The sequence below is a fragment of the Anser anser genome (genome assembly GCF_964211835.1).
Source record: "Anser anser genome assembly, chromosome: Z".
Taxonomy (NCBI): domain Eukaryota; kingdom Metazoa; phylum Chordata; class Aves; order Anseriformes; family Anatidae; genus Anser; species Anser anser.
Window position 1 is genome coordinate 11,972,448 of NC_139723.1, and position 27,056 is coordinate 11,999,503.

At 36.4% G+C, this 27,056-nt stretch overlaps 1 protein-coding gene across 2 annotated transcripts in view; it reads left to right on the plus strand.

Annotated features, from left to right (window-relative positions):
* Positions 1 to 2,687: 2,687 nt before the first annotated feature.
* SHOC1 (shortage in chiasmata 1) overlaps positions 2,688 to 27,056 on the plus strand; it is a 48,404-nt gene continuing 24,035 nt past the window's right edge. The window contains exons 1-14 of one of the 2 annotated variants that reach the window (XR_014577163.1): positions 2,688 to 3,236; positions 4,348 to 4,429; positions 8,423 to 8,552; positions 9,147 to 9,228; positions 11,597 to 11,787; positions 13,891 to 14,053; positions 15,245 to 15,347; positions 16,035 to 16,191; positions 17,477 to 17,584; positions 19,884 to 20,013; positions 21,331 to 21,425; positions 22,514 to 22,756; positions 23,885 to 24,304; positions 26,824 to 26,943. Coding sequence is in view for 1 of the 2 variants with exons in the window: in XM_083819132.1 (XP_083675258.1) it covers positions 4,385 to 4,429; positions 8,423 to 8,552; positions 9,147 to 9,228; positions 11,597 to 11,787; positions 13,891 to 14,053; positions 15,245 to 15,347; positions 16,035 to 16,191; positions 17,477 to 17,584; positions 19,884 to 20,013; positions 21,331 to 21,425; positions 22,514 to 22,756; positions 23,885 to 24,304; positions 26,824 to 26,943 (1,987 nt within the window). In the remaining variant the exon portion in view is untranslated. The remainder of the gene's footprint in view (positions 3,237 to 4,347; positions 4,430 to 8,422; positions 8,553 to 9,146; positions 9,229 to 11,596; positions 11,788 to 13,890; positions 14,054 to 15,244; positions 15,348 to 16,034; positions 16,192 to 17,476; positions 17,585 to 19,883; positions 20,014 to 21,330; positions 21,426 to 22,513; positions 22,757 to 23,884; positions 24,305 to 26,823; positions 26,944 to 27,056) is intronic. The other variant, XM_083819132.1, reaches the window with a different exon arrangement.

Consider the following 27,056-nt stretch of genomic DNA (forward strand, 5'->3'; position numbering starts at 1 on the left):
CTACAGTTGCTGTGAATGGAAGAACCAACTTGGGAAATATCTGCAATGTACCTGCATTTTGAAAAACTCTATGTGAATGCTAGGCTAAACCCATGGTCTCAGGTGGAAAAAAAAAAAAAAAAAAACAGTATTTCTTAGTGATAAAGACATCATCTGTCCATATAATTTTTACTTAACTTTTTTGCTTTTTCTGAAGTACAAAAGCTAGTATAGCTCTTAAAACCAGAGTGATAAGTGTCAGATTTATTTTCCCCAAAAAGATCTATCCCCACAAAGCACTAAACCTTTACGGAGTTTTTGGAGGAACCATGTTTCCTGGACTCCCTGAGTAGTGTAATGGCATCTGCTGCAGCATTACTGGAGTTTCTGCACTTGTGGCGCACCTCCACTTCTCAGGTAACAGGAGGAGGCAAGGACATGCAACGTCACAGCCCTGCTGGTGACAACCATGGTAAGAAGTCACCATTCCAGCAAGCAGATAATTGCAGCTGGGACTTGTGAAAAATATGGGAGGTGAGGGGGCAATGGGGTGATTCTTGCAGCAAGCCTTCAGCTTTCTGCCAATCCAGGGAATTGTCTGAGCCCAGACCACAAGAGACATTAAATGCTCAACTGGCTGCTGTGAAACTCAATTTGTTCAACAGATGTCAGCCCGAAGGCTGCAGAGCAATTTAGGCAGCCAATTAAAAGCAAAAAGAAAGCCTTTCCCTCAAAGTTGACAGCTATTTGTAGAAACTCATATTTCACATGCTTGCTGAGCATATGAAATGGAAGCATTTCTGGATATTAAATTCCGACTTCCTACTGTTTCTATTCCCAAGGCAACAGACAGTAGATCAGCAGAAGTGTAAATTTACATAATATCACTTTAAACACTAACATTTTTATTTTTGTTTGTTTCCTTAGCTTCTTCTCCCATACAAGCTGCTACCAGCAGACATAAGATGAAACTTACTTAGTTATATTTATCACATTCAAAGTATTTACATCTCTGCTTTTTAAGACCACAAGTTTTCCAATCTGCTCCTCCCAAGAACATGAATCAGAAGCTTTTCTTTCACATAGATTAGGGACAGCCTGCTTCTGACCCCTTGGAGCAACAGATGCACGGGTTCTTTGGATTGCCAGTGATAAATTCACTCTCTGCAAAGCACATGCAAACACCAAAAGTATGAGTAATACAGCCTGGCGATAAATGTGTTAAAATGTATAAAGCAACTCTATAGAGATTTCTAGGTTTCGTGGGGAGGCACTTGGCATAACCAAGTGTCCAAATCTTACCCAAAGGTGTCCCAACGTGGGGTAAGAGAGGCTCAGCCCATTGACTGATCCCAGAATTCAGAAAGTATCTTTCATTACATGATGGTATCATCCCTAACATCCTCTCTCCCTTAAGCTAATTTATATTATTTTCTATCTTTTAGGTGGAGCTTGAGTGACTCTAATCATTCATATCTTTGTTACATTTGGTGTGATATTTTCTCACTTTGCTTTTAGAAGTATTGACTAGAAAAAAATTAAAGTGTAAGCTCAATGAGGTATGCTTACACTTTGGAGGTGAGTACCCTTTGGGATGGAGGTATGTTTTGATATTATCATGATATTATAACAGGCAAAGTTCACCAAAAGGACAGCATTTTGTCAAAACCATGACAGGCCATTGGCTCGGGGTAGTAAATGTGAAGCTTATCAGTTCCAGTGTGCACAAGAACAATTAAGTTCCCATCTTATCACAGAGCCTGTCCACAGTGTCTCCACTCCGCCCCACCCTCCGTACAGTTCCTCTCAGAGTCATCACTCTAAGTTCCCCCGGTGTGGCCAACATCTAAGGTTGGAGGCCTAGGGAACTTCTACGGAGCGCAGCTACAATCCACCCTGGAAGCTTCTTCAATGCTGTACCTTTTCTGTAAAATACGAATATAAGCTTAATTTCCAAGCCACCTCGGGCAATTATTCAATAAGAGGGGAGGTGGTGAACTGCTTTGTAGTGCTGTTAAAAGGGTTAAACCACAGCAGCCTTTTTGGTGCCCAGCACAGAGTACAAAGGTTGAGATGACAAGTGCAGTGTGTGCAGTTTTGGGTGCCACAGTATAAGAAAGATGTAAAACTGTTAGAAAGTGTCCAAAGGTGGGCAAAAAATATGGTAAATGGTCTTGGGGGGAAGACGTATTAGGAGTGGCTGAGGTCCCTGGGTTTGCTCAGCCCAGAGCAGAGCAGGCTGAGGGGAAGCCTCATGGCGGCCTGCAGCTCCCTCACGAGGGGAGCGGAGGGGCAGGCGCTGAGCTCTGCTCTCTGGGGACAGCGACAGGACCCGAGGGAACGGCATGGAGCTGGGACAGGGGAGGGTCAGGCTGGGTGTGAGGGAAAGGTTCTGCACCCAGAGGGTGGTCGGGCACTGGGACAGGCTGCCCAGGGCAGTGGGCACGGCACCGACCTGCCAGAGATCAAGATGTGTTTGGACAGCGCTGTCAGACATTTGGGTCAGATTTTTTAATTTATTATTTTATTTTTGGTGGTCCTTTGGGTACCCAGGAGTTGGACTCGATAATCCCTATGGGTCCCTTCCAGTTTCGATTTCCTATCATTCAGCCCTCTCCTCAGCGGCCCCCCCCCCCCAGCGCCCGCCCCCCTCAGCCCGCCCCCAGCGCCGGCGCGGGCACGCGCCCCGCCGCACGTAGGCACGGCCGCGAGGGCAGACCGTTGGCGGCCGGGGGGGCGGGGCCTCCCCGCCAGCAGCCAATCAGAGGCGCGGAGCGCGCTTCCCGCGCGGCAGAGGCCGGGGCTCCACCTCAGCCCGCCCGCGCTGGCGCCCAGCGGCGAACCCTGAGGGGATCCGTGAGGGGAAGGGAGAGCAATGCAGGGTTGTGTTCTCCTACAGTGTTATTATTTCTCTTTGAAATCTTACGAGGTTTTAAATAAGTTTAGAGCTCCTCGTTCCCTCACAGACTAAGCCCTGCTTTATCTGGTTAAATTGGTGACTACAGCATACCCGATTGAGATGGTTATGATGTTGGTTGTTTGGCACACCCTTAAGCCAGTCATAACTAAAGTGGCTGTTAAGCGCTCTCCTACTTTGCAGCATTAATTCACAGGCAGTGCAAGTGATAGTCGTAATCCTATGGCTTAGTATTTAGTTGATGCACAGTTACATTGCTACAGAGAATTCTTAGTAAACAATACACGTTAGTACCCAAAGCTGCACTTCCACTGCGTGTCCTTCTGCTGTTAGTATTAAGGTACAAATCTGTCCCCCCCTTCAAGTTCATTCCCTCTCACTTCACCCGCCCACACCAAGTCTTTTGGACTTGATGGAGGGTCCAGCAGGCTGTCTGGAGGTTTCCTCAGCATCTCCAAGGTTTTGGTACACTGGTATGCTTTCCACTGTCTCTGGGCATCCATTTTCCTTCCACCAGAAGATTCCCCTCTGCTTCCTCTCACATCTGATTTTATGCCTTATTCCTTGTTTGTGTTGTGTGTGGTTTTTTTCCTTCTCCTGAAACCAGCCTTTTGCCTTCCCTGCACTTCTTTTCACTGTCCTGACTGCTTTCAAGTAAGCAGCCAGCCCTTAATTACTTTTCCTCATTGCTCCCAATTCTGTTACATCCATACCCAAATTTGCTCTTTCTGACACCATTATTGAGGCAATTTTAGCCTAATACCATATCTACTGGCAACCTTGCATCCCAGGTCTCCCTTATGGCCTTACAATTCATGTTTGTTATGTTTCATTTACATCATTCACTTTTTGGATAGACTTATCTTACTTTACCCTTAACTCTGCTACCTAATTTTAATTTAGAACACATACTCTTACCTAATAAACACCTGAGCACTCACAGCATATCTGCGTCTTGGTGTAGTTTTCATCTGACTCCTGGCTGCCATCAGAAGCATTGGTTAATCTAGAGCCCTGCTGTTCTGTCAGGACCTCTTGCTCACAGCTAGCCCATATGATGAGCACTTGTAAAACTGAAGGAGAGAAAAACAGTCCCCTCATATCTACAGGAATCAGTGAAAAGTTAGCAATTTAGATAGGTGAACTACATTCTTTTAATTAAAATCCACAAAAATTTCATAGAATCATTTCAGTTCTCATAATTGTTGGCTAGGGGAGAGAATCTTTATTGGTGACATTCACTTGAAGGGTTGTAAGGTTTTCTGTGAAATGCACACACAGCAAGAGGTATAGCTTAAAAGAAAAAAAAAAAAAAGCCCAGCTTCTTTGGATTAAAATCAAGTGTCTTTGGAAGTGTCAAGGAAGCTATTCTTGTTGAACCTTAATTCCAACATTCTCTTTCAACACTTTGGTATAAGAACTTTTTAACCCATCTTCTATATTTGTTTTAGACAACTGAAGTGCTGAAAGCATCACAAAACAAGAAAGATGTTCACAGCTTTAAAGTATCACTCAACAGACTATTTATATGAGGTACATTTTTACTATTTCTCTTAATATTTTGAAAGAAAAAGAGCAGTAATCGAAGAAAAGATTTAATATACATTAAAAATGTAGAGAACTAACTTCTTAGAAATTGTGTTTCAGTGAGGTTGTTTTACTGCATTGTTACTGGAATAACAGTGATTACAGTTTTTTAATAGAAATTTAAAGTACAATTTTGCCAAAACTGAAAAGAATCAATTTTTTGATTGTCTGTTGCATTTACAGTTGTGTTTCCTAGCCAGTTTTCCTGCTCAGAGCTTTCTTTGCAGCGCACACTGTGCTTTTAATGCATTAAATTAAATTAATTACCTTTTGGGGAGCTAATCCAGTTTTTCAGCTACTTTAATATGCATTAGGGTAATGCTACAAAACACTGTGTTTCCTACTGATGGTAGGGAAGAGTATTTCTTTGTAATGTTTTAGATTAAATTTAAATTTCATGGAAAGCAGATGTTTTTGACATATGCAATGAATCTTTTGGCTATAAAAACATTGATTCTTTAATAACATACAAGCATTATGAAGTGCTGTTTTCCTTCCTGTCTACATCCATGCGGTGTTACCAAGTGCTTATCAATTGGTGCAATGTCTTACCTAATTGAGTTTTTACTTATTTACATTTTCAAAGAAAAGATATGTGCCCTTTTAAAGATGTCTCCAGCAGAGTGGTGCTTTGCCTGGAGGGGATATTTCTAGTGTGTGAGAAGAATGAAGTAGCAAGACATGATGTCTTCAAGCGTTCAGGGAGAGTGCAAGTACATTCACAAGTAGTCCTTGCACATAGCTGGAGAAATGCAACCCAGAATTGGTCCGGGATACTATTTGTGGGTAAACTGAGATCCATGTTATGAAATACCTTGCCCACATCCCTCTTCACAGAGTGCAGAAACTGTTCCATATAGTACCTTTGCACGTTCTTAGTGTTTTCTTAGGATGTAGCATCTGTCTTTCAACATTTGTGTGAAAACCTTCCTGCAGTAGTTCCATTCAGTTTGAACTTAAGGTGTTTCTGTGGTATATGTAACTATAAAAAGGAGGTATGTTAGCAAAACGTGTAAAAGACCATTGTGGAAAACAGAAGAATTAGATTCATGCCTTTTCTTGCCAGAATTTTGAGGAGTCAGGCAGTGCAGACAGCAGGACAAGTGAGAAGAGGTAGAAGATAAATGTTTAGTGACCTGCTGAATGGCTGCTAGCTCTTTAATACCACCAGAAGGGGTTAATGGTTGTGGTCATACTTTTTGAGGTATTAAGGATCTGACTGCGCAAGGGCTGTGATGTGTTAAAACTGCAGCTTCTCGTTCCACTCTTGTACTTAGCTTCTCCCGTCCTCCTAGAGGGTACCTGATAGTTAAATGGACTTTTCAGACATCTGTTACATGAAGTGCAGTTGCCTAATGGTTCCAATTTTAGGAAATGCTGGAATTTGATAGGAGTATCAAACTGATTGCTGCACATGTTTAGCTGAGCTGGGTGTGGAGTCCTGCTCTTAATTATTGTTGCACATTTTTATAAATCCCGGACAAACTTTTTCCAACCGCCCAGTTTAAATATTTTTTTGAAGAAATAGGTTGTTTCTGGAAGGGGTCTCAGGCTAGGTGTTAGGAAAAGGTTCTTCACCGAGAGGGTGGTCAGGCATTGGGACAGGCTTCCCAGGGCAGTGGTCACAGCACCAGGCCTGCTGGAGCTGAATAAGCCTTTGGACAGTGCTGTCAGATATATGGTCTTGTTTTTGGGTGGTCCTGTTTGAGGCCTGGGTTTGGACTCAAGGATCCTTGTGTTTCTCTCCCAACTCGGGATATTCTGTGATTTTCAGTCATTACAGGCACAAGGGTTAGATTCCTCATGCTGCTGAGTTTTGTAGGTGTAATTACAAAGTAATTTAGCAGTTCAGCATTCCCTTGTGTCTTAAACTGACAGTATAGGCAAACCGAATGGAACTATAAAAATGCACATATTGTCTTTTGGTAAAACAGAAATTTACAGGGAACTGTACATTAAGAAATATGAATAAATACACATTGATTAAATGATATATCCATTAATGCTGTCTTTTAAAAGCACTTTTATATATTTAAGACAGGCAAGAAAAGCTAAGTAGTAGCAGAATCTATAAAGGGAACTAATTCAGGTTAACCTTTACACTCAGAACATTCATTTAACATATTCCGTAAAATGCACAGTTTGCATGTTACAAGGCCACCATCTGTGAAGATAGCCCTAGGATATACTTGTTTTACTTACCAAACATTAGTGAGTGAAAACAAACTTAATTATAGGCCATTAAATTAAAGTTATCCTCAGTAAAACTACACACTGGTCTTTACAATTTCTTTCTAATCCCCATCATTTATTGCTTGCATTTACTTGTTTAGTAATTTCTACTTAAACTCCAGCAGCTGATTTTTCTATAACCTCAGAGTTCTTCGGAAGCTGTTGTGTCACAATCCTTATAGCTTGTTTTGATGAAGAGGAAGGTTATCATCAGCTCTGTTCTGTGATCTGTGGCAGGAACTGCATTAGCTGTACTTTATTTGACAACAAAGGCAGTTTTAGCAGTAACTTCAATACAGATTATTCAAGATGGTGTATGGCCACTGGCATGTAGCATGTAGGTCCAATTGTCTGGTTCTGTTTTCTTCATTCAGAATTAGTAGGGGAGATCCCTAAATTAACATCACCTTTTGCCTTAAGCAAAAGGGAATACACTGGATGAATATGGTTTTCATTGAATTTTTACAATAGCCTTCTAAAGAAAAGATAGTATAATGGCAGTGGGTTTTTGCCTTTTTGTTAAAATTAATTGCCATTAACAGTTCTGGGAACTGTAAGTATCCCACAGATGATTAAACTGAAAAGGAAAAAGGATTGGTAATGCTGACCTTTGACAGAAGTGACTTGAGTTTGTTCATGTTGCTTCCCAGGCCTGTTTTGTTTTGTTTTGTTTTGTTTTTCCACTTACTCTCTAACTATGCAAAAAGGTTTCAGAAAGTGTGGCTGAGAGCACAGTTCTTCTGACAGTAATCCAAGTCAGTGAACTATCTTTAGTTTATCATCTGAAACGTCTGACTGTACAAACTGTAACTGGCTTGGCAGCATATGCTGAAGTGGGTGGACATCTCTACGACTGAAGCAACACAGCTAAAGTCAGGCTGTGGACTTAGAAGTAGAGAGGGGCTTCTAGTCTCACTCATGACACTCTACATGCTTCTACAGCTATTTATCTTTTCCAATATGCCCTTATACCCCAGAATTTTGGACACTACTTATTCCTAAACAATATACTTAATAAATTCAACCCCCTATATAAGAATTATTTTTCTCTGCTTCCTAAACTCACTGATTATTCTGGAACTCAGTGTTATTCATACAGTACTGCACATGGGCATTTGTGACAAAAGAACTGTTGGTCGGTTTATTGAAGGTGGTGTGGAATGAAAAGTCACTGAAATTGCCGTGTTGACTATTTAATTCTAGAATTCAGCTAATTACTGCCAAGTTCCCCTGTTATTTTTAATGAAGATAAAATGATTTGTATAGGCCTTTTTTTACTTGATAATGTCACATGAAAACTGAGAGGCTTTAGAATACTTGAGCACTTAAAACAGCAATAGTAGGAGTCACTGTAAATTGGTGCTAGCCAGCTTACACACATGTGCCTGTTCAGGAGGCCAATACAAGTGTGATGATAAGCACCTGTAACTGCACAAGATAAGTTTAGGTAAGTGTAGCTAAACTTATGCCAAGTTTTGCATGTGCAGAAGTGTAGATTAAAAGTTAAATATCAGGTCTGGTAAATGTTAATATCTTCTCTTAGTTTGGACTGTATGTCAGTTTTACCAAAAAAAAAAAAGAACTTAAATATAAAATGTTATGTTTTAGTAGTAAACACTTGGATACAGTGGGACTAAAGAGCAAGTGCACCAAAAGAAGAATAGAAGTATGTTTCATAATCTTACCACATGCCTTCTTTTTGTGCAGAGCATGGCAAGGCAGAAGTTTTCCATCTGTAGATTATCACTATGCTTTCCTCCCTGTTTGCAACAACATGAAAAGTGTCATCTGACTGGACTCTTTGCTGATGATAAGTATAGGAAGCCATGGACTAGAGGTATGTTATATAATTTTTAGTTTAAATTCTCTGTGGATTAGAAAAAATCTTGTGTTTGGGCATAATATGCTGAAGTCTGGTAGGAGGAAAATATACTTCCAGACATATCAGTATACCAGGTCACATAACATTTGAAGGTAGCATTCGTTAGTTGTCTAAGTAGGAACAGATGGGTATTGGATATTTATTTGTGTATGGTACCATAAATGAGGGTGATGTTTGTTTAGTTTGTGGGAATATCTGTAAAGCTGCTGAATTAATCAAATACAGTATAGCATGTCATGGGACAGGCTGTTATGGAAGAAAAATATTGCTTGTAGATAAGTAACTAAAATCCGATTGATTGGGAGAAGCTCGAAAGATGATGTTGAAATTTCAAGATACGGGAAAAGGTGGGGATTTCCAAGCACAGAGGGAAAGATGTATGATTTTAGACTTAAGTACTTGCATCTTTCTGGCTTATTTTCATTTACTGTTGCTAATGAAAAATATTGTTTCTTCTGTGCATAGGAGCTATAGTTTAGCCATTCCAATCTATATGTATAGATAAAAAAACAATATTTTGTGTGATTTTTTTCTCTGTTTATGTCTCAGTTACATCAACACAGAACACAATTGCTATTTCAGTGCTGGATCAGTGGAAGAAAAGTTTATCTGTGGAGGATTTCCTGGAAAAGTCAGTAACCTTAACTTGCAAAGATATATGACTCCTTTGATGTCATTCAGGTGCTTTGTGAATCATAAGCTAATGAGGATAATAGAATATGAAAATGTTTTCTAATGGTAGCAAGCGAATAGCGCACTGGAGCTCTGTTAACAGACAGCTTAAAGATATCTTTTTCGCTAAAAGTAGTACTATATTTTTATGGAGTTCTGTGCTTCCTTGTCTCATTTTTATAATTGCTTTGTAACCTATTTCTGACATTGAAGAAAGTCCCTGAAGTCTGTGTATGACCGTGAAAGTAAACCACGAGGACATTTTCCACACCCCTGCTTGAAGAAGGCAGGTATCTCTCATAAATGGAGATAGAGCTATCCAAAGAACACTATTTATAGACTTTTGAAAAGAAGCAAAAAGCAACAGAAAAAAATCCAGCTTATATCATACCAATAAAAGATAGAAGATAGAATAGAAATAGAGTTCATTTTGAAAACAGGTTTCCAACGTGGCGTGTACAGCATACATAAGACATGAAAGAAAATATTTTTTCTGTGAAACCAGTAAATTGTGTATAGTTCTGCTCGCAAATGTTTGTCAATATGAAAGACATAGAGAAATTACACTAGCGGTTTTACAGGCCAATCTAAAATCTATGTTATCTTCAAGTCTGTAGATAAATAAAGAAAGGGAAAAAAAAAGGTGTGAAGAAAAGTTGTGGTTACGTAATTAAGCAATCATATATACAGACAAAATGCTAGCACCAGGCTTGCCAGTACCTTACAGTGTCATTTTCTGTGATTTCACTATGTTACAGTCTTCAATTGTATTGCTACATACTATTTTTATTTTATTTTTTGTACGTAAACCTCTGCTTATTCACAGTACAGAAATGATCATGCTCACAGAATGCATCAGGGCTGTACATTGGTTTATGTGGTTGTCTATGCAATTCTGCCTCTGTTGCAGCAATGGAGAGGTGATTTTTGTAGATGTGGTACTATCTGAAGGGGAAGTTCATAGTTTTTTAAAACAATAGTTACTACAAGAGAAGAAAACTAGAATAAAGAGCACATACATGGGAGGTTTTCTGGGAAAAAAAAATATCTTTACCCCTAATTTAAAAGGGCATTTAACTGCCTTAGTGTTTATCTGTATAATCCTTAAATCATTTGTTAATGATCATAAAAGACTGGATATTTTCCCAATAATGTAATTTCTCATGTAATTCATGGACCTTGGTTAAAGAAATCAAATGCTGCCTAGGGAACTGATTCTATTTTTGCTGTTGCCAAAAAATCAGTGTGATTTTGGGCAAGGCACTCGAACTAAGAAGTCTGCAGTTACCCATTGAATGTGCTTCTCTTACTTTCTTGCAGACCTAAAGAAGATGATGGGTGCTCATAAGATGGTTGGAGAGTACTAGTGCTTGAACAATGTAAAAATGCCAAATAGCTTCCAAGACTAGGGAGTTTAATATCTTAAATTGACACCTAGCATGAGTGTCTTGGTCCTGTTCTAGAGAACTGAGCTTTTATTGCCATTTTTGTGGGAATCTCATAAATATTAATTACTTTCTGTTTTTCTTACAATGCTATTGGAAATATCCAAAATAGCATAACTGTATTAATTTGGATTTTGTTAAAGGGCCTACAGCTATATGCTGAATAGCGAAGATAATAGCATTGAACAATTTTCATTATTCAGTCAGCCATTTCAGAAATGTTAGCGCTATCAGTCAGAGTCATTTATTGTTCAATCAATTCATATGGATAATGGAGCATTAACAGGGGCATATTTTAAATAGCAATTACACATATTTTATCCAAATGTATAATTAGCATAGAACAACGACTTTCTGTTGTCAAATAATTTTGCTATTTATTTGGTAACCTTTTTTCTCCCTGACAGATAGCAGTAATAATGAAATTGGTGTGAAAAGTGACAGGAAAATGAAATGGTTTTGTTTCTTCATTTATCCCATATTTCACCTCCTGCAGTTCCTACTATGCTTGCAATTTCTGCATGTGAAACATGAATATACTTTTAACGCATCAGATTCTTGGTCATAAGTGTTATGACATCAATAGGTTTGATGATTTATTTTTCAAACATTACCCTTTGTTCAATTCCACGCTGAGGGTGAATTTAAAGGGCTTTTTCTTGTGGAAGTTTTAAAACTAATTTGAGAGTAGAGAGGTTGAACTTTGGATTTATATTTCAGTAGTGGTAATAACTTGTAATTTCCAATCTTTCTCACCAAATACAGTGACTATCAAAATTCTTAGAGTATATTTCTGAGTGCCATCGATTCACTTGGGAAGCAAGGAAGTTATGAAAGTGTTCTTACAGCAGCTCAAGTATCAGATTTTTTTCTTCTTTTTAGGAAACCTATCACTTCTCTGGAGTTCCATAGTAATAATGAATTGATAGAAGTTATTCCAAGTTCAAATCCCTTCTCTCAGACTGACACAGAAGAACTTTATTTACTCAATAAGAATATCTGTATGGAAGAATCAACTCAAGACAAATATTTGAAGGCTGACTGTGCCTCTGAACTTAAAGAACAATGGCAAGGTAAAGTATTTGATTCACTGTCTTATAACTGTTTACAGAGTAAGCCTGTTAACTTCTAAAAGTTTTTTGTGTGTTTCGCATTTTGTTCATTTGAAGAGATCATTTGAGTGATCACATTCTTTGCCATTTAATAGAGATTTATTTGCTAGAGAAGCAGGGCTTAACAGTTCAAGATAGATACAAGCCAAAAGAAGTTTCAGGCCGATCAAGCATATGGCAAAAGTTGTACCAAAAGTATCACAACAAACAGATCCTGTTAGGCATTGGTCAAAATGCTAATGATCCTTTGTACTTCAATAAAGTTATATTCCTGAGGCATGTTCTTTTGCCATAGCAAGAAGAGAAAGAAGTAAGCAGTTTCTGCTTTGTTGCTTGGATGAAGGTGTTTCAAACTGGATAGTGTTCCTTAGTGTTTTTGACTATTTTCTGGTTGGTAGTGCCCAAATAGATACACTATGAACTATCCGGGTTTATTTTACATAGTTTGTCCACCACTAATTAGATTTGTTTAGGAAAAGAAAGTAACTTAATCAATTACTAAGGCCTTTGCTCCACAGTGGCACAGAGGATGCAAGTGGTTCTTAATGCAATATTGTACAAGATAACATTTACTTTGAACACAGTATCAATAATGAATCTGTATTGCAGTTAATAATTGAAACTAATCTTAGTTCATCTCATTAAGCAATTACCTGATTTTTTTCCAGAGCTAGGTGGTATATTACAAAATATTTTCATAATTAATAAAGCTGTCTATATTATGTGTTTACAAAGAGAATAAAAAGAATTCAGATGCTTTCCCATGTCTTAGCTCTTGCTTTTTAGAAACAACCTCAAGAGAGCTAAATTTCCATGGACTGAAAGAAAAAAATAAGAAAATTCATAAAACTTTTTTTTCTCTGAGGTTACAGATCATTATTTTGTTTAAGAAAAAGTAGGCAAAATAAAGAGAGTAGATTTTCCTTTTATAAGAGAACATCAAGCTATTCACTATTCTGTTGACAGGTTTATTAAATTAACAGTTCAATAATAATCTATCAGTGTAACCACTGCATTACCGCAACCCATTTTTCTAACTTACTGTTGCATTAAAGAAGGAAATGGTAGCAAAAGGCTCATCTTTGTGGAAAATGTTTATTCTAACATTTTTTAAAGCCATGATTTTGAAAGGTTTCAAAGCTATTTTGGGTCACTGAGAATCTGTTAGTTAATGCTAACTAGTCTGCTGACAGCATAAAACTAGCTAATTTTCAGTAAAGGCATGAAGTGAATACTAAACATACAGTGAATACTAAAACATAGGAATTTACTGATAGGTAAAAGTTATTAGAAGTGGAATATTATGTGTGATGTGACATACCTTCTTGACAACCTGTAATGAAAAAAGAGGATAATATCAACTTAAGAAAGAACATGATACAGAATTTGAAATGATAATTTAAAATATGTATTTCCTAGAGATAGGTAATATTTTAATTCAAAATAGCTTCTTTTATTAGTGCAAGGTGGTATTTTTTTCTACCAGCCTGTGCATATTAAAGTGTTTCATAGTTATTCCTGTTAATGTTAAATTCAAAATAAATTGAGTTCCATAATTTCATCTTTCTTGAAATCATAATCATTTATATTTTTGTCTGTTTCTTTTTTCAATAAATTTATCATTGTTGCAGAACTAGAGAATCCACATTCGCATTTAGATGTCTATGAAGAGACTGCTTCACTGCGTTTTGAAATATATGAACCTGTCCAGAATTTCTCTGAATTAAGTTACTCAGCCAAAACCTACCTTAAAAGTTCCTTTATAATACTTGGTAGTGCAAACAAGAAAATGAAAAGAATGTAGCTTTTCTTTTTAACAGGTGTTACATAAAACAAAAGAAAAAAAAATAAAGAAAACCAAAGCTTATCAGGTGAACAAATGGAAATCTAAACTGGGTTCCATATAAAACTTAAAAATCCTAAAATATTTGAACTGAGAAATAGTTATTGTTTTGCTAATATTTATAGCATTTGGACAGCTGCTTCACAGTTCTGTTTATTCTGATCATTGTAATTATTTTTATACTGTTTGACAATGTATTTTTTCTTTTTTTTTTTCTTCAGATTTACATGTTGGAGACGAACTTATTTTTGTTGATAATCTTGAAAACTACCATAAAAAGCTTCCACATTCATCTGCACTTCTGGACAGACTAAAATTTTTTTTAGTGAGAGATCCTCTTTCAGATTCTGAAGGTCAGAATTTAAGAGAAGAGAACATTTTTAGGTATCTACAAATTATATAATATTAAACATAACTAATAGCTTGTGAGTTAGCAGTTTAACACCTCATATGCTTTTTAACTAATTTAACAATTAAAGACTTCAGCTTTTCTTCTTTCATAGGAAAAAATGAATAGGATAGCATTTATATGTACTATTTAAGAAAAGTGAATAAATGAAATAAAGTCATTTTTATATTCTGCAAGTATTAAATATGCTCAGGATTTTAGTTTTGGAATTCTGAAAAAATGTCTGTCTTTAGGAGACCTGGTACTCACTGACTGATTTCCTGTCAGTAAAATGGCACTAAATTTACTTGGGCCAGGATTTTACACATGCTTCTGTGTTCCTTTTTCTCCTCCTCTCTGTTGTGCAGTCAGTAAATCCATTCTTTTAGCCCACTGTTCTTCAGGGTCAAATATTAATTATTTTTCTGTCTTTCCTTATTTTCATATTGTCAGTTTGATTGAATTTAATTGAATGGCGTCTTACGTCAGGGATTTGAACAAAATGGATCATCAAAATATATGTCATATTCAGAATGTACCCAGTATTTTGTAATACATTAATCTGTGTATATATATTCATAAAGTCTGGCTAAATTTTCTGCTGATTTACTCCATGTCTGGATGACTTGTATAACTTCCTTTGCACTTGACAGGGTTGCATGATTCACAAGCAAGGCAAAACAGAATTCAAATGACTTAACTGTACCTACATAATAATAGAACAAGGAGGACTGTGATTATTTTCCTGTTTTTTTTTTTTTTTCAAACATGAGCTTTGATCTTCCAGTGAGTTCTGATCATAAGACTCTGCGCACATGTAGAGTTTCGTAAATGTCATAGAATCATATAGGTTGGAAAAGACCTCTAAGATCATCTAGTCTAACCTGTATATATATATCCTACGAAGAGAACATGCTTCAAATTCCACAATAACTTTTAAGAAATACCAATCAATGTGAGAAAAAATGCTAGTGTGGACTTTGACAGAAATAGATGTGATCTGCTGATGCACAGCCAGCAAAGCCACCAGACCTCTTATGGTGGGAGCCTAAATCACCTACAGAGCACACAGGGAGATGCATATACACAAAGGGATACAATTAGACAAATTTCTATTGAATATAAAGTCTTAGATTTCAGTCTTAGATTTGAAGTAATCACTTGCTTTGTTTTCTGATCTTCTAAAGGGAACTCTTGACTTTTCACAATGAAATGGAGATGCAGGAGAATAAAAAAGAATTGCAGGCAATTAAAGAGACCTTCTGTACAATAACTTTAAATGATAAAGAGGTATCATGATGTTGTTTGTTGCCAATTATTGTGTTAGTGGTCAGTTTGTGTGTCATCTGCAAGTCATTTCACTAATTTTTTTTTTCATACTTGCTAAATATTTGAACCTCACCTGTTTCTGAGATTAGAAAAACACTAGTATTATTTGTATATTTTTAACTTTTGAATACCATTGTTAAGAATCTCCACTCTAATCATCTGTTTCTACTGGAACCTGATGTGTTGATAGTTTTATGTAGGCAATGCTACACTAAGAATAAAAAGGAACCAGAACAGAATGCCACAATATGCCCATAGAAAATGGGAAGTTCTAATATGTGTTTTGGGATTTGGCTTCTTTTTAAAAAAAAAAAAAATTCTCCATTTTACAACATTCTATCAAAATAATCTTTCAATTAAATAAATGAGGATTTTACTTGATTTGTAACTGTAAGTTTAGATCTACTCTTCTTATTCCACTGGCTCTTTTTGAAATTCTGTATGCTATCATTTTTCTGTATATTGAGCAAAGCTTTGTGTATGCTGTATACATGTCATATGACTTCCTTCCTGAAAGCTCTTAGATCAGGCTAGAAATAATTTAATTTAATTAACTATTTCAAGATTTTTAAAAAGTTTAGACTGTACAATAATATCAAAAGAAACTTAAAATTTACTTAGCATTTTATGGTGATTAATATTTTTCAGTATTTCATGTTGCCTGTTGAGTTAGAATTCTGCAAAAACAGCAACAGCAGATCAGATTCCATTAAGACTCCATCGTATTTGGAACTGAAAGAGCTGTTAAATGTAGCTCCAGAAACTGTGGCTGATGAAGGCATGTGTGAAGAGGTGATCAAAGAAGGTGAGTACTGGTTTTCTTATATGCTCGACCCAATTTTCCTATTGTTTTCACAGATTTAATACAATATAGCTCTTTTACAATCAGTTCACTTAGAATTTATTTATTAATTTATTTTAATTTATTTATTGGAGTGTATCAGATGAGAATTTTGATACATGAAATCATGAACTGTGCTATATGCATATTTCAAAGTATTAGAAATGTTTTCTCAAATAGCCAAGGGGAAATGACCTATTTGCCCTTAGGTTCAATCGTCGGTTACGTGGCAATCTTGGAAATAAATGTAAAATGAGCCATGATATCTGTTCCTCCATGATTACGGTAATTTAATGTTACGTTTTATTATCTGTAACTAAATTTGATTTCAGAGACATCCCCAAGAGATTATATGTAGTATGTTCATTCCATATACATTCTTTGTATTACGTTGTAATTGCATATGCAAAAGCAGATTTCTGGAAAAAAAAAAAAAGGGTTAAATACGCCCATGGCCAACAGAAATATTCTAAATAGCAGTAGTAACTTCTCCAAAGGAATTTAATAAAAGTTACCATATTCTTTTACACTGCAGATAAGTACAACTTTAAAGACAGTTATTAGCCTGGATTGATGCCTGTGAAAGTATTCTGTATAGCTAAGAGAAGACAGTGTCTGATACTTTTAATTTTGATTTAAAAAAAAAAAAAGTTTGCATTGTTTTTGGCAAACAAGCGAGGAAAACTACTTCTTTGTTGGGGCAAAAAGTTAAGAGTAATCTTAACTTAAAGAGTAAAGCTTAAAAAATTACTTGTATATTTAACATGGACAGTTCCATGTTCATTCCTCTGATACATATAGTACATCACAACATATATGCCATGTTTATAGTACCAAGCTGAATGACACAGCCTCCACTACAGAGGTTTGAGGATTTTGTACATAACTGTTGGTCTATTCTTTTTTATTCTGTTTTAGTGCTCTTTAGTTGCAAGAAAACCTACATACAAAGATACTTAGTAAACTACATTGATGCTACCTACTTGTTCCAGACATCACATCACTGTGGTCACAAGAATGTTGAGTAGTTCAGATGCTAACTACCCTACCCTGCAATTTTTTTTTGTCACCTTTAAGAGTTAAGACTGGGCACTGCTCTGATCAGTCACAACATTTGGTGTTACTAAGCGTAACTTTAATTTTTCATAATGATAAATTTTGGAGATCCACTAAGTATTTTTTTTAATTGCTTTGACAGTAAAAAGAAATAAATGGTTTATTTATGGCACCTTTTAAAATCTGTTTTCAGATCTTAAAGCAGAAATTTCAAACAAAATTGAAGTTTCCAAATACTGTCCTATACCAGGAGAGCTTTGCTCCAGTAACAGCACAAGTATGTTGGAATCCTGTGAGTCAGGTAGGAAGACCTACACCCGGTGCTGATACTTAAAATAATTTTTCAAGCGATTGTCCCCAAATTCTGTTCTTCACACTTCGTATCAACTCAAAGTGTCTGTGTTATGGTGGTTTTGTCTTGAGCTTTTGCGTTGTTCCACCTAAACAAAGTTGTATCTAGTTTCCATCTGGAGATTTTTTCCTTGCAGGATTAACTTTAGTCTGAACCTATTCAGCTAGCTGCCTGCTCTTTACTTCTAATGCTTCCGATATGCAGGAGGAGCTCAAGCGCAGTAGGTTTGGACAGCTTGGGACTCGCCTGTATAGAGAAGTAACAAGTTGGCCATGGGCATGTCTAGGATCTTGTCCATTCTTTCAGTGTAGATGAGTGCTCAAACCATCTTGAACTGTTTTTACAATAACGTAAGAGCATTAATCTTTGTTTCCAGTTTGCTGGCTTAGCTCCGCTATTGGATCAGGCAAGATTCAGTCACCGGGGCACAAGCAGCTACCATATCTGTAGGACAGAGACCTGCAAAACTGGATGTTCATTGCTAAGACTCTTTTCTAATAGAAGTTAATGCAGGCATCACGTGTCAAATTTCAACAAAGATACCTTGCAGTCTTCTCCTCCTTCTTAATTTTGATATCTATGAGTTACCAGAAGTGCAATATGTTTGCCTGGACTCAGAGAATAAACAGTAATAAAATAATGGCATTTTTGATAAACGTTTCATTGTTTACCTACCTTTTCTGCTAGCTATGGAGATTGTTTATTGACAAAGGAGCTGAGGCACAAGAGAAATCACTCAGTCTTTTTTGTTTTAAAGAGGGGAATGGCACCTTTAGTGCAGGCAGAGTTTAGCTGATGTAGTAGGTCAGAACAGTCCAGTCTCAAAGGCAAAATAACTAGATGAAAACAAATATGAGCAGTATTGCTAAAAAAGAAATAATTGTTCTTTTTAGTTGTGGAAGGAATTTTTCCATCCTGAGATCAGCTCCTGTTCTGTTCAAATAAAAATGCTAAATTTTTCTCACCACAAAAATTAAAATAAAATAAAAATAAAATAAAATGTGAAACTGCAGCTGAAGTTCACTAAGCATCTTTTGTTTCTAAGTGAATGGGAAAGAAATTACATTGATTGGAAGTCTGTTTCTTTCTTTTGTAACAGCTGTAGTTTCTTTTGTTTTCGATGTGTAGTATATATTATTTGGCTTACTAACACTGTCTTGTATCCTTCCTGCCATACAATCTGCTTGTTAAGTTGGCAAGGAGCAGCTGTAAGCAGCTGGGCAGGTAGCTAATTCACAGCCTGCTGTGTGCCAGTTGGCCAAACAATGTGCATATGGTCATTGCAGCTGCTTACTGCCTGTTGGAATGAGTAGGGAATTTGTTACAAGTGTGTTTTTTTTTTCCCTATGGGAGCACTAATTTACTTCAATTTTTTCTGGCTGTTAGCTTTCCCAGAACATAGAGAAAATGTTTGTTTGTGACCTTTACTTTATGGTCAAACATAACTAGCAATATTATTAGAAGAATGCCAGAGAGGCAATCATGTAAATATATAAATACCAAGGCAATCGTGTAAACTCCCAATTTTTATCGAATGACAGCAAAAATCCACCAATTCACGATTTCCATATTAGATTTTAATCAAAAGATACAATCCATTAAAATATCCACATTTAATATGATTAGCAATAAAAGGGTTAATGAAAGTGACTTGCAGGTACTTGTAACGTGCCAGATAATACTGTGTTTTAAAAATGGTGTTGTGATTCATTTCAGTGGTCACACCTATAAATTACAATGAGGACTAATTCTACATGAAAGAGTAATTGCATCTTCAAAACCTTGAACTGTTTCTAAATGTCCTGGGTCTATTCAGCTGCATGTGTGCTGTTACAGCCACCACAAGGCTGTCTGAAGTATCTCTAACATCTAAGTAGCTTAGTGGGAACTAGCTAAGGATGCCAACAATGGTCATTGCTTAATACAAAACCTTAGCTGCAATACCTGGTGATTTAATCATAAAAATCGTCTTACATGGGAAGAGTAAGTAGTCAGAATTACATCACAGAAGGAGTAAAGAAATGAAATATACATATTATTATCCCCAAACTGTCAGGAAATTAGATGTGAAGTATGTCAGTTTGGTTTTTATTGCTGAAGTAGTGAATTGTCCCATTAAAATATTTTGGATTGTAATGCAATCTTTGCTAGTGTAAAATTTCTGAGTATGTGTGTTTCATTCACATGTAGCTTTGTGAACTGTACTAGATTTTTGTTTGTTTTGGGTGGGGCTTTATGCATTTCCTAGCTACACACGTTTCATATCTGCAAGATGAAATGGAAATACCTTTAACTCCTCTGTGCAGACAACAAAGATCACAGGTGAACTGTAAGTGTGTAGGACTTCAAGAAGAACCTATTCCTCTTTCTGGTAACAGGTAATGAAAACTTTGTAGTGATAAATCCTATCATAGATCCTCTAAATCATACATCCTCAAAATCAGTGCAAAAATAGCTTTAGTCTGTTTGTGAATTGGCAGTCATGTGCTTTGAGACAGCTGCGTATATTTTCTGTTTTGTCTTAAAGAGTAAACAGAGCAAAGGATCCATATCTTATGTCCAAAGAACGGCAACAAAGCTGGTGAGAGGTCTAGAGAACAAGTCTTAGGAGGAGCAGCTGAGGGAGCTGGGGTTGTTTGGCCTGGAGAAAAGGAGGCTCAGGGAAGACCTCATTGTACTTTACTACTGCCTTAAAGGAGGTTGTAGTGAGGTGGGGGATTGGGCTCTTCTCCCAAGCATCAAGTGATAAGATGAGGGGAAATGGCCTCAAGTTGCACCAGGGGAGGTTCAGGTTGGATATGAGGAGAAATTACCTTACTGAAAGGGTCGTGCAGCATTGGAACGGGCTGCCCAGGGAAGTGGTTGAGTCACCATCCCTGGAGGTCTTCAAGAAATGTGTAGATGTGGAGCTTAGCAGCAGGGTTTAGTGGTAGACTTGTCAGTACTAGGTTAAAGGTTGGGCTAGATGATCTTTGAGGTCTTTTCCAACCTGAATGAGTCTATGACTCTGTATTTGTGGCCTTTTCCAGAGAGCCTGAGAGAGGAAACCGCAGTTTCTGTTATAGACATCTTTCTCCTGGGATACTTGATAGCCTGAAAATCCAATCTCATTTTTGGAACAGGCAACAGTTTATATTTAGCAAGTATGTGTGGGTGTTGATATGTATATTTATACAAATAATAAGTATATATGTTTATTAAGTATCACCTATGTAAATCTCCAGAAGAGATTCTAGAGGAAGTAAGAAAGTATTGTCTTTGTTCTGGGGATACCCCAAGACAGAGGAATTTCATGCTGACATAGAATCAGGGTTGCTTCATCCTTTCCTTCTCATCTCGTTTGCAAGACTAGCATGTTTTTTTTATCTCACTGCCTCTCTTGCATACACAGGAAGTATTTAAATACCTTTCTGGGGAGGGAATCACAGTCTAGAGAGAATTCTTGTTCAGTGCCACTTAGTTCATGAAGCAGTCTTGATGGTGCTCTCACTCCCTCCTTCTTAGAGTGGTGTTGCATTAAGTGACCTTGTATATGCACGAGAAAAAAATGCAGTGAATGAATGAATGAATGAATGAACATGAAATTTGGAGAGAAGGTGGATCTTTAAAAACTTTTCTATAAATCAAATAGTTTCAGAATTCAACAGATAATGCTGTTAAACTTCACAACCTCAAGTCTTGTTTTATGTTCTTAGCATTTTTATTACAGAGTCCTCTAGGGAATACTTAGAATGCCTGGTATGGCAATCAGAGAAATACCGGGACAATGTGAGCTCTCTTTTGCTTGTCGGTAAGGACGTATTGAATTTCTAATTGATGTTGAAGAGTTCCACGTATGTATGGAGAAAATACAGTGAAAAAGATAATGTTACCTTACAGAGCACATCTTTTGAGCCCCTGGAGTTTACCCTGTTAATGTAACTCTGTTTTGGTTTATTTGATTTTTTTATTCTTTTTTTAGAACATGTAAAAAATGACATAGAATTACATGTGGCAACATAAAAGTTAGTATTTTATCTTCTATGGAGATAATTTGAATGAAGTAGGAGTTTTATTTCATCATAAAAATGAAATATTTAAATAATAAAATATAAATAATAATAAAGCAATGAAATATTTAAATAAAATAAATTGAATATTTGTATATAAATTATAAAAATATCAATTATATTTAATGAAGGTAGTAATTTAATATAGTAATAAAATTTGTTGAAGTAACTCTTTTCTTGGTGCTGTTTTTCCTTAAATAATGTTTCAAAATGTGTATCAAGCAATCAAAGAATACTGTTAATGTAAAATAATGTTATAATTTGACCAGAGTAGAGTTCATGTTAGGGGGCAAAACACACATAACCAAAATAAGCTGCAGGTGATTTCTGACAGCATCAGATTACTTGTTACCAATGTTCTTTCATTTCTTTTACTTTTCTTTATTTTGCAAGTCTCAGGATTGAGCAAAAACCTGTTATGTTGTCCAGTTCATTTATACATTCATTTTTGGTTGACAGTTACTTATAGTGGGCTCATTGTTATTTAATCTCATTATTTTTTCCTGTTAAAGATTAAATTACATCTTTGTAAGCATGACAGATAAATTCACATGTAATTGGGTCATCTGTAACTTTAGTGATGTAGCTACACATTAATAGAGCTGAACAAATTTACACCACCCACCCCCAGCTAAAAAGCACACTTGCTCTTACAGTTCTAGCTACTTTGCTTTTCAGCCTATCAATGGATACTGTGTTGCAAAGTAAAATACAAGCAAGGGGTATGTGTAGTAGGTCATGAGTTCCTGGGATTTTTCTTTTCCAAAGTGACATTCTGTTTTCAAGTTTCTTGATTATTAATATTACTTGTTGATTTCTGCTTTTGTAGAACATCAGACCTTTAAACTTGCATATCAGCATCATTCGCTCGCGGAACTGAAGAAAGTGCTATCAATTGATATAGAAGCACCGATGCTTATCTCACTGGAGGAGGACTGGTGGATTCATATGGGATTAAGTCCAGCCTGTGTTGATACGTTGGAGCAATTAAATATCGATTCCAGTAATACAAACAGTTTGCTTCCTACAGAAGTAGAAACATTCACACAATTTAAATCGTATCAACTAGAAAGTAAGTATCTTCCTTAAAAAAAGAAAATGGTAAAAAGGCAAAGATAGGTACCTTAACAGAGAATCACTCAGGGACAGTTACATACCTCCATCAGGGAAGGAAATGGAAGATTTCTTGTTCTAAAGAACAAAATATTTTGCACTATGAAGCAGAAAAATGACTATAGTATAGATGTACTTACACAAACTCTCAGTAACAAGTTTTTAACTACACAGTTATTTTTTCTAATAATGTGCAAATGAAAAGTAGCCTTTACCAGCGATAGTACTTTTTAATAAAATAGTTTAATGCAGGAGAATTTCTTTGGAAATAGTAATTTTGGACTGGATTATTTTGGTAAAGCAGAGATCATATAATCCTTTCTGCACAATATCAGTGGGAGGGTATGTTACAGTGAAAATTCTTTTTTGTGATGTTATTCGGAAAACTTTTTTTATTCTGACTATGGCTTCAAACATGCTGCTGATAAATACTAGAATTTCTAACAGAGCACTATGCATACTTAGAATCAAACAGAAAATGCAAAAAGTTATTTAGAATTATGTATATAACCATGGCCTGACTTCAGGGCTGTCAGTGTGGTTGTAGAACACCAAAGAATGCTAGAAACATAACATGTTGTGATACAAATAGGCACAACTCATGAAGAAGTGTTGTCACTTAACTTCTTTTTAGATATTGGAAAGTATTTAGTTACTGTGTTTAACGTGGATGTGCTGCAGCAATGCAAAAATTACAGTTCTAGTGAAGCACTTCTTTCAGAAGGTGGTAATTACCTGCTTTATTTCTTTTTTTCCTCATATAAAGAATTCTGTTAAGCTTTTGATCTTTTTTCCTAATCAAATGTGTTGCATCCCACTTTTTAGAAATCTAACACCAGGAAGCACCATGCAGATGATGATAACTTAATAAGACAGTAGCACAGCCTTCTGTTTCTCAGCATTATACCTTTTGAGTAAAGACTAATCAGTACAGATTTCCTAAAATCAGATTCTAACAATATGGGAATGCAGAGGGATAAAATACAAAAATGCTTTCTCTATAATTAAACCAAAACAGTTTACATCAACCAGGAGGAAGAAAAAAACATTCTGCATTACAGTGGAGAAATCAAATCTTATTTTTTAGGATGGCTTGAAGAGAAGAATTCCATGACAAATCAGGAGCTGTTTTCTGCCAAAAGACATCAGTTGGACCAAGTAACTAATGGGACCCTGCCTACAAATGCTGCATCTTCTGTCAAAATTGACAGTACAACTACCTTTGTAGAAGAGTTTGATGGAAGAAGCATACAAAAGAGTAAGGTAGAAGAGAAGATTTATTTCTTAAACCAAGGAAAGAAGACACCTAAATCACTTGATTCAGTCAGCCCTAAAGATGTATCTTTTAAAGAAGACAACTCTTCTGAGGCTCAGAAGCCTGCATCATTCACACCTGCTACAAAATGGGACAATGATGATTCTGATCTGAGCAACTTTATCATGCTGAGATCTAAACACACGGTCACCCAAAGAGAGGAAGAGAATGACATAGATAGTCCTGAAAAAGGTATGTGAACCAATTTATTGTGCCATTATTCCAGGTTTAGTTTTGCTTTCTAATACCAGTTACAATAGATGCTGGTAGTTCACATTGGTAACATTTTTAAGATCTTTAATGTAGTTAAATTTTCATCTAAGGTTATTGAGTTTATTATTCTTTAGATATCTTTGGGTTGGTTTTGTTATGTTTGCTTGTTTTTTAATAAAATATATATGACTTTAATCCTATTCTGACAAGTAACTTTAAATGGTACTTACTCCAGAAGATCTGAACACCAGGAAGCACTTCTTTACCGTGTGGGTGATGGAGCACTGTCAGAGGTTGCCCACAGGGGTGGTGGAGTGTCCTCCTTGGAGATCTTCAAAAGCTGCCTGGACATGGGCCTGGGCAGCCTGCTCTGGATGTCCCTGCTTGAGCAGGGGTTGGACCAGGTGACCTCCAGAGGTACCTTCCAACGTCAGCCGTTCTGTGGTTCTGTTTTGTCTGTATGTCCTGAATCAGATCTCCTGGCCTCTGTGGATAAATCATTAGAATTAGCATAGCCTAGACAATAAACAAGAGTTAAAGTTCTGCTCACAAAGCAGCTGTTGGAGCCAGTTACCTTGATGCAAATCCCAGAAAACAATGAGGCAGATCAGAAGTTAGGGAAAACAGACAGTTATTGACAGCCCTGTTCTCTCTGATGATAGCACTTATGAGACAAGCTCAGGCTCAAGGGTGAGCATTGCAGGAATGGAATATAGGAGAGAGGGAAAAGAAGTAGAAGAAAGTCCTTGTGAGTTTTTTTTGTTGTTGTTCATGTTTTGTTTTAAGGTACGTTGGGAGACAGTGACATATTTCCAAACTCACTTTTCATTATAAAACTGTATTAAAAAAAGAATATTTTTCATTGTTTGGACCTGTATAATGGAGTCCTGACAACAACTTTTATCTGTGTTTCAGTTATATGTCCCAACATTTTAAAAAATAATCGGTAAATAAAACCTTTAAGCAATAATTCCTATAGAAGCAAATCCGTACATTTACTTAACCATCAGTTTATATAATCTTATGGAGCAAATTATTTCTCAGTCAAATTCATTGGTAGCTTTTTCTGGTAGATGTGCAAAAACCCATTTTCATACCATCAGAAAGGAACAATCCCACCTTTAAAAGTTCTAGAGCAGGGTATCTAACAGGAGACTTCTGCTACCATCTAGTGAACTCTGACTAGAACTACATCTCCTAAGAAGATAAATGCAAAAGTTTTGAAAAGCAAACCGTCTATGTTGTACTTTCAAGCAGGGAGCAGTAAGCCTGCAGAGGTTTAAGTTAAATGCCATGTAGAAACATATAAGTTTACAGGTAGACCACAGTATAGTAGATCTGTTATGTCTGATAAAACAAGAACATGTTAAAATATATAATCTTAGCACATTGATATAGAAAACATGTAAATTATTGTACTCTTTCTGTGCAGATTAATGTCTTACTAAAGGTCATTCTAAATTTAGCTGAAGATAAGAAATGCTAGCACTGCTCGTAGGGCTGTTTGTCTTTTGGTTTTCTTGGTTAGCTTATTTATTAAAGATGCCACTGTGTATAGTATTTAGGTTAGAAAATACACAAGAGGAAAGTAGTAGAATAAATTTATTGATCCAATTTTGAGCCCTGTATTGCTTTTCAAAACCAGAAGACTTTTTAAACTTAACTAGAGAAGTAGGTTTTTTAATCTTTTCTTTTTATCTCTATATGATCAGTTTGCTTTTTGAGGAAACTGAAATTCTTAACTAAAAATAATCAGCACTATTTAGGAGACACCTATCCAGCCAGAATCCCTTTCAGAAGTAGATAGACCTGTCAAAGGAAGTTTTGTGTGCAGAAGTACATGTAGCTCATGTATTAGTATTTATCAGGAACAAAGGAAGGAGACTTTAAAATGATAACAACTTGCAATAGATTGCTGTAAGATATGGGGAAAAGTCATTTTCAATAAGCAGTTTTTCTTTCATTTTTCTTCTGCCATTTGCAGCTTCCACATTCTTTCTGGGTCACTTATGTTATCTAACCCTTTCTAATCACACTCACTCTGTTACCTAAGGTTTTCCACACTGGCTGAGGTATTTTTTGTTGTTGGAGCTACTTACGGTCAGCAGCTTCTTTGCTCTCATGCATGTTTTTTCTCCATACAAATTTATATGAGCTTTGCTATAGAATTATATTATTACAGAACCATAATAAAAGCTCCTGATTTTTCCCAACACTGCATTTCTGCCCTAAGGAAAAGGAACCTGATAGAACCTGACTTCATGGGAAGTGCAGGCTGACAGTGCCACATCTCACTCTGTCTCGAAGCTTTGTCCATAGTATACGAGTCCATGAAAAGAAAAAAGATGTTTGTGAAAATAAAAAGTTGTATGTGTCATACACACTACTTAATCTGAAAATTTATTTATATGTAGAATCACTTACAAAAAGTTTTCTTCATCACTGAGATGGTCGTGTGATATTCATATCTACATCTTTTCTGTGGTTTGATGATTTAGTGCTACAACCCAAAGAACAGCACTTGCCTGATCACGAAGAGGACAGTTCTGTGTGTGAGTCTGTAACAGCAGAGAAAGAAGAGAATGAGAGCAGCATCACAGTCAAAATTCAAGCATCAGGTGTAGTATTTTGGGATATGCTTTATTTTATATAGCATTGCAATATAATATCTCACACTGAATAGTGCCACTCAGACAAACGTGAAAATTCTTAGGCTTATTATCTCCTGATT